Source organism: Drosophila albomicans, chromosome 3 (genome assembly GCF_009650485.2).
Source record: "Drosophila albomicans strain 15112-1751.03 chromosome 3, ASM965048v2, whole genome shotgun sequence".
NCBI lineage: Eukaryota > Metazoa > Arthropoda > Insecta > Diptera > Drosophilidae > Drosophila > Drosophila albomicans.
This window is the reverse complement of record NC_047629.2, coordinates 13,728,028-13,744,344: the sequence shown is the minus strand read 5'-3', so window position 1 is coordinate 13,744,344 and position 16,317 is coordinate 13,728,028. Positions and strand designations below refer to the sequence as shown.

At 41.1% G+C, this 16,317-nt stretch overlaps 7 protein-coding genes across 10 annotated transcripts; 1 reads left to right on the top strand and 6 right to left on the bottom strand.

Annotated features, from left to right (window-relative positions):
- Window positions 1-46: 46 nt before the first annotated feature.
- LOC117567114 (cyclin-dependent kinase 9) lies at window positions 47-1,758 on the bottom strand. The gene is made up of 4 exons (XM_034246917.2): window positions 1,440-1,758; window positions 1,290-1,374; window positions 976-1,233; window positions 47-910 (listed from the first exon to the last, which is right to left on the bottom strand). Exons 1-4 carry the CDS (start codon window positions 1,619-1,621, stop codon window positions 224-226), a joined length of 1,212 nt encoding a protein of 403 aa, XP_034102808.1. The 5' UTR covers window positions 1,622-1,758; the 3' UTR covers window positions 47-223.
- A 144-nt stretch (window positions 1,759-1,902) lies between these two features.
- LOC117567115 (28S ribosomal protein S15, mitochondrial) lies at window positions 1,903-2,993 on the top strand. Its single transcript, XM_034246918.2, has 3 exons — window positions 1,903-2,197; window positions 2,259-2,392; window positions 2,451-2,993. Exons 1-3 carry the CDS (start codon window positions 1,992-1,994, stop codon window positions 2,948-2,950), a joined length of 840 nt encoding a protein of 279 aa, XP_034102809.1. The 5' UTR covers window positions 1,903-1,991; the 3' UTR covers window positions 2,951-2,993.
- Window positions 2,987-4,713, bottom strand: LOC117566691 (zinc finger Ran-binding domain-containing protein 2). The gene is made up of 3 exons (XM_052005664.1): window positions 4,404-4,713; window positions 3,798-4,126; window positions 2,987-3,737 (listed from the first exon to the last, which is right to left on the bottom strand). Exons 1-3 carry the CDS (start codon window positions 4,484-4,486, stop codon window positions 3,184-3,186), a joined length of 966 nt encoding a protein of 321 aa, XP_051861624.1. The 5' UTR covers window positions 4,487-4,713; the 3' UTR covers window positions 2,987-3,183.
- A 178-nt stretch (window positions 4,714-4,891) lies between these two features.
- On the bottom strand, window positions 4,892-5,930 carry LOC117567116 (40S ribosomal protein S24). The gene is made up of 2 exons (XM_034246919.2): window positions 5,794-5,930; window positions 4,892-5,499 (listed from the first exon to the last, which is right to left on the bottom strand). Exon 2 carries the CDS (start codon window positions 5,487-5,489, stop codon window positions 5,091-5,093), a length of 399 nt encoding a protein of 132 aa, XP_034102810.1. The 5' UTR covers window positions 5,490-5,499; window positions 5,794-5,930; the 3' UTR covers window positions 4,892-5,090.
- A 22-nt stretch (window positions 5,931-5,952) lies between these two features.
- On the bottom strand, window positions 5,953-8,247 carry LOC117567113 (UDP-glycosyltransferase UGT5). 2 transcript variants are annotated; one of them, XM_052005661.1, is made up of 5 exons: window positions 8,064-8,247; window positions 7,712-7,891; window positions 7,566-7,653; window positions 7,053-7,508; window positions 5,953-6,926 (listed from the first exon to the last, which is right to left on the bottom strand). In XM_052005661.1, exons 1-5 carry the CDS (start codon window positions 8,064-8,066, stop codon window positions 6,043-6,045), a joined length of 1,611 nt encoding a protein of 536 aa, XP_051861621.1. In that variant the 5' UTR covers window positions 8,067-8,247; the 3' UTR covers window positions 5,953-6,042. The 2 variants fall into 2 exon arrangements, with proteins under 2 accessions (XP_051861621.1, XP_034102806.1); XM_034246915.2 differs by having other exon boundaries at window positions 7,712-7,873; window positions 8,064-8,245.
- Window positions 8,248-9,368: 1,121 nt separating this feature from the next.
- LOC117568602 (peptidyl-prolyl cis-trans isomerase 5) lies at window positions 9,369-10,759 on the bottom strand. The gene is made up of 3 exons (XM_034249353.2): window positions 10,591-10,759; window positions 10,303-10,427; window positions 9,369-10,058 (listed from the first exon to the last, which is right to left on the bottom strand). The coding sequence occupies exons 1-3, from the start codon at window positions 10,678-10,680 to the stop codon at window positions 9,656-9,658; spliced, it is 618 nt and encodes a 205-aa protein (XP_034105244.1). The 5' UTR covers window positions 10,681-10,759; the 3' UTR covers window positions 9,369-9,655.
- A 432-nt stretch (window positions 10,760-11,191) lies between these two features.
- LOC117568600 (solute carrier family 35 member F5) lies at window positions 11,192-15,351 on the bottom strand. 3 transcript variants are annotated; one of them, XM_052005662.1, is made up of 8 exons: window positions 15,189-15,351; window positions 13,610-13,981; window positions 13,418-13,558; window positions 13,302-13,355; window positions 12,925-13,241; window positions 12,594-12,859; window positions 12,122-12,533; window positions 11,192-12,060 (listed from the first exon to the last, which is right to left on the bottom strand). In XM_052005662.1, the coding sequence occupies exons 2-8, from the start codon at window positions 13,697-13,699 to the stop codon at window positions 12,012-12,014; spliced, it is 1,329 nt and encodes a 442-aa protein (XP_051861622.1). In that variant the 5' UTR covers window positions 13,700-13,981; window positions 15,189-15,351; the 3' UTR covers window positions 11,192-12,011. The 3 variants fall into 3 exon arrangements, with proteins under 3 accessions (XP_051861622.1, XP_034105242.1, XP_034105243.1); XM_034249351.2 differs by having other exon boundaries at window positions 13,610-13,966; XM_034249352.2 differs by lacking the exon at window positions 15,189-15,351 and adding an exon at window positions 14,986-15,072 and having other exon boundaries at window positions 13,610-13,966.
- Window positions 15,352-16,317: the final 966 nt, after the last annotated feature.

Sequence of the window (16,317 nt, the reverse complement as noted above, 5' to 3'; positions counted from 1 at the left end):
TTAACGGTCACACTAACAATGAATCAATGATCAAAACAAATGCATTTAAACGAGATTTTTATTGTTTATGATGGAAATGTTTGATGTTCCATGCATGGCATGGTCCAACAACTTAGAATACAAATACAAAACGATTTATAAACTAAACTACTGCATATACAGTCAGTCCCAATAGTATATGCCCTTACCTAACTTAAACATAAGAATACACGTAGGCTTATATCTACCAGACTCTATCAATCATGCTATTATCTTGTGGCTTTTGATTCATGGTTGTCAACTGCTGATGATAATTACGCATCTGATTGCTGCGACGCGGCTGAGCCAAGTACTCGAACATACTCTGCAGATGCTGTGACAACATCTTGCTCAGATCGCTGGGCATGGGATCAGTCCAAAAGAAATCATGATTTAGGGCAGTATCAGCATCAATTCGTTTCTTTGGATCCAGTGTTAGCAATTTGTCTAGCAAATCGCAACCAGTAGGATCCTTAACATATGGACGCAGTCGCTCCTTGACACGTCGCTTTTGATTCTTTGGCAATTCAATAGATTTGTACAGTTCCAATTCCTCGACCCCGGGCCAAACATCAGGCGTAAATGAGCCACACAGTTGAGAGATGAATGTCAACTGCTGTTGCTCCGTATTGCCCTGCATGATGGGTGAACGAGTCCACATCTCAGCCATAATACATCCAGCTCCCCACATATCCACTGGAGGGCCATAGTTACGATCACCAAGCAGTAACTCTGGTGGACGATACCACAAAGTGACCACTCGATTTGTATAACGATTTTTGCAATCATTTTTGGGAATACTAAATGCACGAGCCAAACCAAAATCTGCAAGTTTTAAGATGCCATGCTTTGTGATCAGCACATTCGCGGCCTTCATATCGCGGTGAAGAATCTGCAATAAATCCATCATAAATGAGTCACTTCTAAGAATTTGTGAATTTCCAAGACAATTATTACCTTATTGCTGTGTATGTAATAAAGACCGTTGAGCAGTTGCTGCATGACCTTTTTAATCTCACCCAGACTAAACTTGACGTTCATATTTGACAGCAGACCTGCCAAATCGTGCTCGCAGAAATCGAAGACCAGGTAGAAGGTTGACCTGTAGCCATTGTGTACAGTTGCCTTGGTGCGACAAATCTCAATGAGATTAACGACGTTCTCGTGCTTTAGCAACTGCAAGATGCGTATTTCGCGCAGCGCTGTAATGGGAAACTGTATATGCATTTAATTAGTAAGAATTATTAATTTAGACTTCTTTTCACACTTACGCCTTCTTTTTCATTGTCCATGAGCACCTTTTTCATGGCCACAAACTTTTTGTTGCTCTTCTTTTCGCGTGCCTTGAACACCTCGCTGAAAAGTAAGTTGCACATTTAGTTTCTGAATTTAGATGTTAAAGACCTGTTAATGCGACTTACCCGAATGTGCCTTGACCTATTTTAGCGACTTTCTCGTATTTGCTACTCTCATCACAGTAAGGAAAATCATAATCCTCGATGTACTTTTGTTTCTCCATTAATGACATGGTGCGCGATGAACTGCCCGACGAAACGCCCGATGGCGTCGATGCCTGCGGTAGCATATGCGACATATGTGACATTGTTGTAATATTTACTAACAATATACGAATAAATTAATTAGTTTCGTGAATTTCACAAATTGTAACACTGTTTATCAGTTCACACGCGGAGACGTCAGAAAACAAAGTAACAACTGGTGGCTGCAGCGCCGTATTTTAATGTGTGTATTTCAGTGTGTACACACCGCTTAAAATCAGCTGTTTTTGGAAACTCGTTTTTGTAGGTGTGTACACACTTTCCAAACAATGGCAGTTTATTTTAATATGGTCACACTTCGTACGATCAGCTGTTGTAGTGATTTCGTGTTTTTTGTTGGTGTGTATACACTTGCCAAATGATATAACCTGGAGGGCCGCGTACACATTGAATAAACATAAAAAATTCATATTTATGAATAAGTTATTAAATATAGCGCAGGCAGTGCCGCGCCAGTTTGTACGCGACTACGCGTTCAAGTCGGATCTGAAAATCAAATGGGTGCGGCCGGAAAAGATTGCGAGCATTAGGCCGGAGAAGAGCGGCGATCTTGGCAAGCTGCCTCCGTTGAATGTCAATGAAATATTGCCGGAGTACAAGGATTCCAAAGAACTTCAAAAGTAAAAATGCATTTACTACGACTCAAAGCATAATGTTAATGATTTAATCTACTTATTTTAGTGCTGATGAAACGGTAAAATCACTTTTCAAGTTGAACAATAATCGGAATCATTTAACAACACGTTATTATCGCGACCAAATGGTTCGAGAAGTGCAGCGACATGCACAGGACTTTGGCTCTATGGAGGCAAGACGTAAGTACACTAAAGTCACGTTCTTTAAATATAATAATTGATGTAATTTTTCTAATAGTCGCCAAGATGACGGCATTCATTCGCCGGTATCAGGAGCACATGGAACAAAGTCCTCGCGACAGGGTCATTAAAGTACGACTAAAGGAGCTTATTGAGAAGCGTAAAAAGTTTCTGAAATACTTGCGGCGCTGGGACTATCCACGTTTCGAGTGGATACTCGAGAAACTGGACTTGGTCTACAAACCGCCACCGACGCATTTCCATTGGATAACACGCAAGGAATCACTGCAGAAGTTGACAGACATTTACTGCGACAACATTAAGGAAGAGCGTCTGGAGGCGTATCACAAAGAGCTCCAGGCTCAACAGATTCCCTATCTGGAGGAGGCCATTAAGAAGATGGTATTTGTGCGTCAGGAGCAAATCGATTGCGATGTTCCCGTTACTGTAACGGAACAACAAATTGATGAAGCACGCAAGGAGCTGGCAAAGTTGAAGGAAGTGCGTGATGCCGAAGCAGCTGTGACACGCAAGCAATCGGATGATACCTTCCATTAATGCTTCGCCCTTTTTTGCAATAAAATCGTTAAATGATTCTTAAGTTATATGAATTTATTGATGCTCATCGGGAGTTCCATTACATGTCATTGTTGTCATGGGGCGTGGCGTCGGGTGTGTAGACTTAGAATAATAAATAAACAGCAATTCTTTTCCAATAATGAAAAACAATTGATGAAAGCGCATGACATCCTTAGCGAAGTAGAGATGTGAAATGAAATGAAATGAATGATTCAACGACGTCCACTTGCAGTGCGTTCGGCAGACCGCGATCGAGTGTTAGAACGTTTCTTTCCCCGCTTACTGTTGGATGCATTGCTGCTGCTGCTGGAGTTGCTGGTTGATGAGGTTGATGACGAGTCGCTAGAGCTGGACGAGCTTGACGAGGACGACGAAGATGTTGATGATGTGGAGTCACGAGAAGCTCTTTTACTGTTGACTGCAGCTGACGATGATTTCTCCTTGCTGTTGTTACTGCCATTCCCATTGTCCATTGAGTCCTTACTCTTAACATTGCTTGAGGTTACCTCGTTGTCTCCCCACAAATCGTATTTGGACAAATCGCCATCATCATCTTCATCATCGTCGTCGTCTTCCTCACCCTCAATATCACTACGTCTGGCACGCTTGGAATCGTCTCGACCACGTCCATCTTCATCGCTGCGTTCGCTACCTCGTTCATTGGTCTTGCGTTTCTTGCGACGACCAAACTCATCGTATTCGCTATCGGAGTCCTGGCGCTCCTTGTACTCGACTACGCCACGATCATTGTAACCGCCACCAAAGCCTGTAAAAGCGAAAGATAATATTACTTTCTTAAAATAGTTCTTGTGTCATTTCTACGAACCTGTGCGCTCCTCCACATCAGTAAATTTGGGCGCATTGCACATGTTGCAGGTCTGGCGGCGTGCCCAGTTGACATTGGCACATTTGCTGCATTGCCAATCCTCGGCACTGAAGAGACCACGTGACTTGTCCGCCGCAACTTTGCCAATTTCTGTACCCAGCTTCTTTTTACTGGAGCTGCTGCCACTTCCTCGATCACGATCGCGGTCTCGGTCTCTATCTCGATCCCTGTCCCGATCCCGATCCGGCTTTTCATTGATGCTGCTGCTTTCGCGATCACGGTTGCATTTATTGCATTGCAGGCGACGCGCAAAGTTCAAATGGCGACAGCTGCAACACAAACAAATGCATAACCAACACACGCATTCATAACATGCAAACACATACACACACACACAGAAGACGCGCGCCAAGGCAAGCGAATGGATTGAAGGAAGAATAAGAGCAACAAAAACAACAATTTATTGTATTTGATCTGTTAGTTGTTGGGTGGGTTGAGTTGGGGTGTGGGGTGTAAGAGGATTATAATGCGTTCACACACATCCTACGTAGAATCGTACACTTGGCGTGGGAAGCTTTACGCTTTTGAAGCTTTACGCGCACTCACTCAATATCTGGGCAAATCCAATCGCCAGCCGAGACGCTGATGCTGCCGCCGCCGCTGCCGCCACCACCCCCGCAATTGGACATTTTGAAGCTCGGGTCGTTTGCGACTATATGATGCTGACTCTATTATGCGCTGCTACGAGAAGTCCTTGGCAACGCTGACAAGCGTATCAACTGACATTTAAAAATCAAAACTTTATACAATTTCTGTATATGAATCTTTTCCGGTTTCGCTTTTTTGCAATAAATTTCTGTGGCGTTGCTAGTAGGGTTGAAATGCCCAAACTAATATTGCCAGACCCAACAATTTTGGTGTTGCCATTAAGCGTGCGTTATGTTTAGAAAAGTATGGCAACGCTTGCTGCGTTTCCAATCAACAGCGCCGTTTTTGCATTGTTTATTGTCTAATTCGATTTGTCTCAAATCCCAATTCTCAACACATATTGTATTGACTATGTTATTGCAAGCATCCCCGTGAAAATGCATAGCTACATTTACTTTTAGAGTTTTATTTTCTTAAGCATATCAAAACAAAAGCCGCTCCAAAAGTAAACAACCGATTTGTGTGTTGTCGTTTAATTTATAAAAGCAAAAAAACGTAGCACATAAACCAGTAGCTTTTGGAATTGTTGGTGCGCGCCACCAGCAACACACACACACAATCTGGATTTCTCTAGTAGGGCTTCATTTACTTCTTGCCAGTACCAATCTTGGCCTTGGCGGTACCACGGACCTTCTTCATTCTGTTGCGACGTTCCTTGCGCTGCTTGCGTGTCTGCTTCTTCTGCTCGAAGAGACCATGACGGGCCAAACGGTATTTGGGCTCGAACTTCTTGGCAAAGTCCAGGGTGTCGTAGATGAGGGCAAAGCCTGTGGAACGGCCACCGCCGAAGTTTGTGCGGAAACCGAAGGCGAACACAACATCGGGGGTCACCTTGTACATGGCAGCGAGCTTCTCACGAATCTCCGTCTTGTTGACCGACGAGAGGCCGGGGTGGAGCACATCGCACACCATTTGTTTGCGGGCAAGCAGACGGTTCGTCATGAACTTGCGGGTGCGGATTGTGGCAGTTGTACCAGTCGACATATTGGCGGAGCTGTAAGACACGAAAGATCACAAGCAAATTTAAACGGGCATTTCACACATAAATCATAGTATGTTGTCACAGTCTTTATGATTCGTTGTTGTTTCGGTTTTGTGCTCGATATCAACATAACCTCAATGCCAATACAGTGCTCCATCACTGAGCCAGTCGAGACTCCACGTGTGACACGCTGCGCTCAACACTTGTTTATACGCGCTTCAGGACGCTTGCATTCATTTGCACCTGGCTTCACTCATTCCTGACACGTTTGAAATGCATTTTTGACAATTTTAAACCAATTATTACCTTTTAAAACACTTGAAAAGGTTTTAAACACGTCTGCTGTGCGAACGCGATTCTTTAGAAAGGAAGATGGCCACCGTCGATTGCGCACGACTTGGCAGCACTTTTTTCCAGTGTTGTATTCGTCGTTCGATATTTATTGTCAATGCAACCGTGTTAGTGGCGCAAATTCAAATCGATACAATCGTTTATGTGTTTTATTCTTTATTAGTTCACTTTGGCTTTAATAAGATTTTGTTTGTAAATGTAAAATTAACTTAATTTCGAGTACTTTGCCTCATTTTCTTTTCTTTTTAAAACAAAAACAACGGCAAAATATCCACCCAGTAAAAGTGCGCAAAACGCAATCGCCACACCAAAATAGAATGTGAACAAGTCGAATAGATGCAAATGACTTGAGGCAATATCAATACCTCGTGTTCTTAACGCAGCACCACTCTTGTGCCGCACCATATAGTTCACCCAGAACATGGCACTAGCTACTGCTCCCAGCGGTCTATCCCGGAACTCACTGGACACTTCACGAATGGTCAACTGATACTTTTGCTGTGTCGTCAGCTCGTCCAGAGCCCAGTTTAGTGCTGCAGTGGTAATATTCGTAGAATCCAACTGCAATGCAATGCCTAAATTCACTGCCAACTGCATATTCTTGCGTTCGTTCTGGAATATTGGCAATCCCAGCATCGGCACATGCCGTACAATACCCTCTTGCAGGCTCAATAAATCTCCATTCATGATAAAGGCACGCACGCCAGGATGCGCCAAGATGTCAATCTGAGGCACTGCGTGCTGAATCATCAAGTTCTTGGGTTGACCCTCTAGTTTCTTCACATCGTGGCACGTCCAAATCACACGCTCATTGCGTGCGCCCAGAAACTCAAAAAGTGTCGCCAACTTTTGTTTAGGCAGGTTGCCGCAAAGCTGTTCGTTACCTAGCTGCATGTAGATAACGCCTGGTCGAGATTCTTCAATAAAACGTTTGATATTCCAGGGCAACTCACGTGGCCCACGTATATGCAAACCGCCGGCGGGCACAATCTGCTGTATCAATGGTCGGGGAGTCAAAAGGGGCACGTGATTGTTCAGCAGCAGCAGTGACAAGTGATGAGCTTGCAATTCCACAACTGTTTTTGTTGCTGCAATGAAAATAGAAACTCGTTAAAAGGGCAATTTGAATTGAAGTGCTTTCGTCAAGTTCGACGATGCCAGAAGTCAGAGTTGCCAGACTTGGCAAAACATTTGATCATTCACAATAGACCTACTTTTGAAATGCTTGGTTATTACTTGATCCTGAGCCTCATAATGATCCTTGTGGAAACGTTTGCGTCTTGCAATACAATCGCGGATGTTAGCCAGACGTGTTGAAAACCCAATATCAGCAGTATACTGCTCGAAATCAATCGGTGAGCAGGCAACTGGGACCAAAGATTCCTGCACCGCATTCATGTAACTGCCAAAGTCAGTGCTAACGATGCCAATGGTGGGCTTATTGTGCTTCTGACCAAGTGCCAACAAAGCCTCTGTGTAGAATAGATCCACGATAATAACATCGAAATTAAACTGATCCGTTGGTAGCTGCAGCAAAGCCTGCAGCGGCTGCTGCGAGAGAAAGTTATCCATAGCTTGAGCACCGACATTGGCCAAGGAACTGCGTAACTTGCTGTCCGCCAAGCGGCTCAAATCATCCAGGTTGCCACCGGGAGCAGCATGCTGTTGCACTGTAAAATGGCATTTATTAGTTGTGGATTAAAAAGAAATTTTCAAAGTCAATTTACATTTGCTCCAGAAGTCATATTCTGGTGTAACAATCTCAGTTACGTTATCCAAGCGTTCGCCCAATCCATGACTACCGTAAACAGTTACCTATTTGTTAGTTTATCAGTGATTATAATTTTGCACTTAAATGTATTCAAAAACTTACATTGTGCTTGCGATCGACCAGCTCGTTAACCAAGGTGCGCAACACTGCAAAATGACTCTCGCTGGCATGCGGAAAAATGACGAGTATTTCTGAGGAGCGACATCTATTGCCGCATAGCAGAAGCAACAGCAGCCACAGCAAACCGGCTCCTTTCAGCGGAGGCTGCAATAGGAGAGTAGACTATACTTATGCATGTTTATGTGTGTGTATGTTTATACAAAGATAGATTTCATTGGTACACATCAGCAGCGGAAACTTTCACAATCTCTCTGCGCTTATCAATTAAATATTTATAAGCCGACAGGTCGATTGTCATTTGATTCCTCTTAAATAAAATGTGTTTAAAACTTACCATATTAAATCACTTCTTGGTGCTTGCAATTTTTTGATGCTTGAAAATAATTCTGCTTTGATTTCGCGGCTTTCCTCTTGCTGTTCGCCGAGCGCACTGTTTGCTCAGAAGCAGAAAAACAAATACATAATAATCAGAAAAGTGCGACAGCGTCCAGAAATTCTGTGGTTATTCCATACACTATCTGGAAGTGAGTATTGGAAACATATGTGGCACATGAGATTGCCGCCAATAAGAATACATGCATACACAATCTCCATAGGCACAAACACATTCTCATGCGTATACATGAATGTGTGTGTTTATGTGTATAGTATTCCATTAAACGAATGGGGTACAATTGCACTGACACAGGCAAATTTGTAATGCCTCACAACGATCCTCTATCTCTCCCTCTCTCACGCTACTCGAATGTTTCAGTTCGCTCTCCGTTCTGTGCAGCTGTCTGCATAGTATGCGTATGGTGTATGGGGATACCTTGTATGTATGTATGTATGGATGTATGTACAGATAAACATTGCATAGCTGAAGTACAATGCAGTCAAAGGCCGCTTGATCTTTATGCAGAAGCATTTTAATTACTTTTCATCTCAAACTGAAGTCGATTACCAGATACCCAATATAATTTTTAAATTCTGTTTCCTTTGCTCCTTTTTATCACATTTTCAATCAGCCTGGAATTACTCTTAAGAATTATTGAAAGCTGCAATTGCTAATTGGATTTATTTTTAAAGTCTCCACGCGAAGTCTCCATAAACATTTGCATAATATCAAGGTTGGTGCTGAGCTTGGACATATGGGAACGGTCAATGACTAAGAATGAAATCTGTCGCTTTAATATGTGCTCAAAAAATTGTCGAGTCGCCGCTAAAATCAAGAACGTGACACAAACAAGAAGATTCTATGAAAGCATTAAGCAACTGTGTCAGCTTTTTATTTTTTTAATCAAAATAAGAGTTGATGTAGAATCAGCGCAACAAAGAGGAAACAAGTAACAAAAAGTTGAAAAAATCTGCGAAATAGTAAAAAGTCAGCAGGTGAATCGCATGAAACTGTTGTCGTTTTAAACCGGTTCCGTTTAAGGGAGACTAGCGAAGTACAAAGAAAGTCAACAACAAAAAGTAATCGACGCACACACACACACACACAGTAATCGACAGATACATAGGCAGACACAGTAATCGACACACACACACACATCAGCAGTCGTAACTTGGCATCCAAAAACCAGTTCAATGAACCGCAACAAGAAAACTGAAATCCCATTTAGACACCCAAAAGAAATGAAAAAGGAAGCAAAAGGTGTTTTGTTTTTATCACATAGTTATTTATGCATTTCTTGACAGTACAATTTGTGAATAATTGAGCACAGAGTATTTTTGCTTAGAGGACAATTTAAATTGCAATATGCAGTAGTTTTTTTTGTTTTGTAAATGCAAAATCCCAATTGCAACATTGGGGCAAAAATCTATGGTTTTAGACACAAATAATAAATGTTTCAATGTACTTAAGAAAAGAAAATCTCTATTATTGATATTGAATTGATTATGTTTGTAAGAGATGGATTAAAATGCGTATTATGCGTTCCCGGTTTACTCGGTGGCATCAGTCTTGGAAACGGAGAAGGGCTCGGGAACGGGGATGGTGCCACTGTCGGCAATCACCACATCCTTGACGGGACGATCACGAGCATCGGTGTTGCTAGCCTCAATCTTGCGGACCACATCCATGCCTGACAGGATCTTGCCGAAGACAACATGACGGCCATCCAGCCAGCTGGTCTGCTTGGTGGTAATGAAGAACTGGGAGCCATTGGTGTCCTTGCCAGCATTGGCCATGCTCAACCATCCAGCGCCATAGTGCTTCAGCTTGAAGTTCTCATCCTCGAAGCGTTCGCCATAGATGGAGCGTCCACCGGTGCCGTCACCCTTGGTGAAGTCGCCACCCTGGATCATGAAGTCCTTGATGATGCGATGGAATTTGCTGCCCTTGTAGCTGTAAATGCAAGCAGCATAAAACGCAATTTGTTGTAGAAAAACAAGTGTAAACGATTCAATTTGCTACATTCATCATTTGCTTTGATTAACTAATTCTCACTTAAACGCCACGTAATTGATATGAACTGAACTACTGTGGTTCTCTAACCTACAAATGTGTGCGTGAGAGTGTTTATGTCTGTGTGGGTTCGTGTATAACTGTGTGTTGATACGCCAATTAGCGGTGCATTCTCTCTACTCACCCTTCGCCCTGTGGTTTCTCAGCCAGCTCCTTGAAGTTCCTCACGGTCTTCTCAACGGTTTTGCCAAACAAACCGATCACAATGCGACCTGCCGCATCGCCGCCAATGGTGATGTCAAAGTAAACCTACGCAAACACAAATACACATAGGAAAAACATTTTGAAAAGAACATCGCAAATGATTTATATGTTTGTGTCTACCCTGTGACGTAGGTATACAATTAGGCATGGTTGTGTGTGTGTGAGCTGTGAATGTATGTGTGAGAGGGGGGATGATATGCTTGCTTACCTCGTCAGTCACTTTGGGTCCTTTGCTCTCATCAGCAACCACAATGCCGGCCGCAATGGCGACCAGGCACAGAGCCAGTTGGAACTTCATTTTTTATCAGGTTTTTGCTTTCGAATCAAATACACCCGCTTGACGACCGCACAGCTCGACAGCGAGAAATAGAATAAAGAGCGAAATGGAGAGCGGCGGCAGTTAGAGCTGAAACCGATTCGATTTGAAATCGTTTTTATCGACTGTTTTCTTCTCTCCTCAATGTGACCAAAACCAAATTTATCAATATACTAGTTTGTTTCGAAAAAAAACCATTCTGATTGGGCCTGACTTTGAAAACTATTTTAAATATATCCCAATTCAATTAAATGGGAGAGTATATTTATCATTTGTATTATGTTCTTAAGAAATTGAGAAATTTGTTATTTCCCTTTATTGGGTATGCACTTTATGTGATCGATAATATTTCCAGTTATCGATAACAACGCACAAGCGCCATTAGATTTAAATCAATGATATGACGTTTAGTATTTTATTTCACATTGCAAAGTAAAACACAACTTATACCAATATAATTGTTATTTATTAATTACGCATGGGATAATCTTATTGTGGATTAACATTCATTTCCAACATGAGTTAGCTGTTTAAAAACAATAGTCAATATTAAGACAACTAGCTAATTTTGAAAACAAATTAATTTTCGTATTTTTGTAAATGTATATATATCGAACTTAAAAATCACGAAACAATTACAACTTAATATTTATTTTTATTGTGTTATATTTAACATATAATTATGTGCATTTGAATACGATTAGGTTTTCAGGTTGCATTATAAACATCTAAGTTTAAAATGTATATTTTATTCTATGTTTGTTACCCGCGCTATTGTAAATGTGAAGGGAATATCAGACGGTGACATCTTAAACATCTCGATGGTTTGTGTACACTATAGAGTCGAGTACTATATTAAAGATTAGGCTATGCACAGTATAAACATAAAATTAGCACAATTATCATAGGTATAAGAGAAATAATAATTTTGAAATGAGCTTCAGCAAAATGTAAGACCTATCACATAGAGATATATACTAGGACTAAAGCTATTTACAGAAAAATACAATAGGTAGGCAATAAATATAGTATTATCTTAGTAGTACGTAAAAGTGCAAATCAAGATCAACTTCTAACATATACAATATATGCATATATGGTAAATATATGAAAGTTGTGCGGAATATCATCTACAACTACATACACACATATATGTACTATATATATCTTTTGTCGCTATAGATTAAAGAACGATTCGAAACGAAGTCGTGAACAGCCAAGTTTTGGATTTGCATTGCAGTGAGCAATTTGAATTTTAGAAGCGCGTTTTTCAAAAGCGTTCTTTCTGCCACATTGTTGTCGTTGTCAGACTTTTAATCACTGCTATTAATCAGAGATTCCTGTTGTTCATCATCGGTGACTCTACACAAAAATAGAACGCACAAATAGTAAAGCAAAAATAGAGAATACGAATTTCACTCACCGCACAATACTCGCTTTATGGCAACCACAGACTTTTCTATATACAACTTTAAACAGTTTCATTAGCGGATCTGAATCATCGTTGCGCATCAGTAGCACAACGAGTAGTAGCGACAAAAATAGGCCCAACGAACCCATCCAGTGCAACGATGTAAATGCTTTGCCCCTCAACAGTATATCAAAGGCAATCGCTAGCGGTATCTGCAATGACATGGCCAGTGTGCCAATCAGAGACGAAGTGAGAAAGCAGCCCCACAGCCACAGAGCTACCGCAAGCATGGTGCAAAAGAAGCCATTGAGAAAGAGCAAGGCAAACTGTCCCTGGCTGGGCAGCTCGAATGTTTCGATCTTTGTGAAATGCAGTATAAAGAAAATGGGCCACAGCAGCAGCAGATTCCAAAGACCAACAAAGCCTGAAAGCAATCAACAATTTAGAAAGGAATACAATGAATGGATAAATAAATGTCACAAACCAAAGAACAGCGGGATGTCCACCTTCTCCTCGGTGTCGCTTTTTCGCTTAACAAATACCAAGTACGAGGCATAGAAGAAGGCGCTGAATAGCGCCAATAAAATGCCTCGTGTTGTTTTGGAGTCGTGCAAATCGTTGATACTGGTTGCCACAATACCGCCAATATTCATAGCCACCGCTATGACCTTTGTGATGGTCAACTTATCGCCTGTTGCCGAGGGAAATACGGCGGCCAGCAAAACGACAAACAGAGTGGCAGAAGTTGATCTAAACGATAAAATATAATTAGATTTGTTGTCAACTGTTACGAACTGTTGCGATCTTAAGCCCACCTGACAAGCGTTATTATCGGCTGCTCGTCCATGTCTAGCGCCAATTGCGCAAAGCAATTGGCTGCGACCCACAGCAGACTGAAGAGCAACGCTGTCTTGGCTGTCTTGTGATGCGACTTCTGGCGTCGAATGCGCATGCTGGCGGCATAAGAGAGACGTGCCATCAAGGCGTCTGTGGCCTCATGCGCCGACATCTCGCGCACCTCAGCCATTTTACAAAAACGCACGGTGCGTACACTGGAGTCATCGCTTTCGGTGCCCGAGATGACGCCATTGATGGGATGTGCCACACGTATGGGCACAAAGGTGGGATCGCCCTGCAAAAGATGAGACAGTTAAGAACCTAGCTCCATTGCCATGAAATATGGAATGTTTACCAAGGCGGCTTGATTCGAATAGTAGTTCTCGTCGTCTCCATTCTGATCCATCATCTGCAACAGCAAAAGAGAAGTTAAATCACCAATTGAATAGCTGATAATAGCTATATACAAACCACATAGTTGCCATTCTGACGTTCACAGGACTCTTTCCAGGGCGCAATGATGCCAATGATGAGCAAATAAATACTGAACATCGACGTCTTGAAGTATGTGCAAAAGAAGGGCTTGTCATACTTGTCATCCTCGTAGAGAAACTGTTAAAAGTTTGTTGAATTCAATGATATTTGAGTTAAGAATAAATTTACCTTGCTTAATTCACTGGACGACACCCAAAGGATGTTGACGAGCAGGAGGATTGTGAGGCCGAGCAGCAGCTTCTGTGTGCGTCCCAGCATATTAATTGTTACCTTACAATGTGATTTATTTATACTCTTTTATGGTATGTGTTAAGTTACTGTTGTTGTTAGCTTTATCGCTTTAGTTGCGGCGAGTGCGTTGAACAATTATTTGCGCTTATGCCGCCAACTTTTCTGTGTCATGTTTGACGTTTTATCTAGAGCTGGAAAAACACAACTCACACACTTTTCCGACTGTTTTTCAATTACATGTTGGCGATGGCGAATTGAAGCTGATGTTTTCCACGGCTCCGTTGGTAAACATTGCTGTAATATATGAATCTATATAGTATATGTTAAATGTTTTGCAGTTGCATGGAAACAAACGCGTGTCAAGCAAACAAAGCCATTGGCATTGCAATTATTGATTTTTGGTGGCATTCATTTAAATCACACTAGGAGGCAGTATCTAGATTCTAGTTTGTATGTCCGTCTGTCTGTCTGTCCGTCCGTTCATTTGACGCTTTCGTTCTCAGATATTTTTAAAGCTAGAGTTACAAGAGTTGGGCACAATAATTTGTAGTGTTGCATATAACTATAATTGTATTTAGTAGTTGACCACTCCTCTTTCGGCAATCACAAATAGATAAAAAGCAAGTTGCAAGTGATTAGAATTGTAAGACACATAAAGGATCGTTTAATTCATGATTGATCTGTTTAATTTTCTAGTTATATATAAAATTATTATCACGTTTCTGGCTTTTTGACCAGGTGTTAATAAGTTTCAGGTCATAAGATTGCAAATAATTTATTAACTTATTTATAATGTGCCTTAATCACTTTCGATATTTGTTAACGCGTATCTGACAGTCGAGCACACTCTCATTGCTCTCTTTTAAGTGCCGTTATAGTGTAAACAACTTGATGATTTAATTTAGGTACTTCTGATTGAGATTGAGTCACAAATCGCGTAGCCAATTTGATTATCAGCCAATCTTCTCAATTAGCGTCTTTGAGCCTCTTCAGCGTCAATGCGCAGCACTTAATAATTTAACGACGTCTCTCTCGTTTTCTGTTTGTTTATTTATTAATAATCACAAGCAATAAATGACCGATAATAAAACAGTTCGCACGGCGTCAGACTGAAAACTAATACGTAGCTGATAAACTGATAAAACTCCAGTTAATGCGTATAATCATTAGGGAAATTCAGCTTTGTTTAATAAACAAATACGATTTTCAATTGCAAGGCGACAAATGCAATACAAATACGCAACAAAATCAATATGCGATGTTTCAGCGTCAGGCACTTTGTTTTTTTTAATTTTTTTTATATTATTTTTTACCACAATCAACAAGTCTTTATTGCACACATTAAACGATTCGCAGGAAGTCTGTATATATTTAAAAAAAATCCCACTTGCAATTTGCCTTGCATTGCTTGCTGCTTTGTTGTTTTCTATTTAATTTATGCGGCTTTTATCGCCTTCCACATCGTTAAGCTGAGCTTCGGGGGCGGCTGCTGCATTAGTTAAATATGGTTGTGTACCTTTATGTTATAACTTTGCAATTGCAGTTGTTCGGAAATTGCAGCTTACGCAATGCTCTTTTCTTTTAATAATTTACTGCTAATTAATATTGTATGGTTAATATGTTTCACGGACCGAATAATACTGTTTTGTTCGATTTTCGTTCACTCGCAATACAAAAAAAACATACAGCTGTCTGCATTTGTAGGCCACACACTAAACGACGCAAACATCGTCAAGCGATAGTATCGTTGAGTCGTGGCACCTGAAAACTGTTTAGTATATTAATCTTATCCCAAGTTTTATTTCTTTATAATGGCAATAACAATAATAAAAATTCTATAAATGTATTAATACAGTTTTAAAAGATATTACATTTATTCGATTGTCGTTGTTGCTTGCAAATCGATAACATTCGCCACGCAGTCGATGTGTGCATGCGTTGCCAACTACTTTAATGTAGCGTGCGTTAAGTTATCGATAAGTCACACAACGAATTGTGCGGGAAATTCAAAATTTGAGGCTCCTTGGTGTGCTTTTACGTCAATGGCTGTAATTTGCCGATAATGCTTATAAATGTTGACAAATTACTTGTCTACGCGTAGCATTTAATCTTGAATTATGTTGTCACGCGCAAGTGACAGCCTCTTAGGTGTATTGCCAAGAAAAACGCTATGCGGCACGCACATTTACTGTAGTGCGTGTGTGCGTATAGGTGTGTGTATGTAATAGATATCCAAATATAAAGTTGTTACGCCAAAGACAAAGACAAAGGCAACGCATCGCTTGTGGCGTTGTCACAGACACACACACACAGACACGCACACATAGACAGAAACTGAGAGACGAGACGAGACGACCACAAGCAAAATTCGGCACAGTTTCACTTTCATCACTTCAAACCCGATTAAGCACCTCATTTTATGTGTTATTTATCTACTGATTGGATGATGATAAAACGCCAGCAGACACAGACACAGGCGCCCCCACAAGCGGAGGGCGGTGAGGTGGCTGGGTGTGGTACGTAAAGTAGCCCCAGCGAATGATGTCGCCTTTTGTTTTTGGCGCACTTTGCCACGTCTATTAAAAGACAACAAAAATAAGCGTATAAATGCCGCATAAAACAATACAAAGAATAATAGGGACACA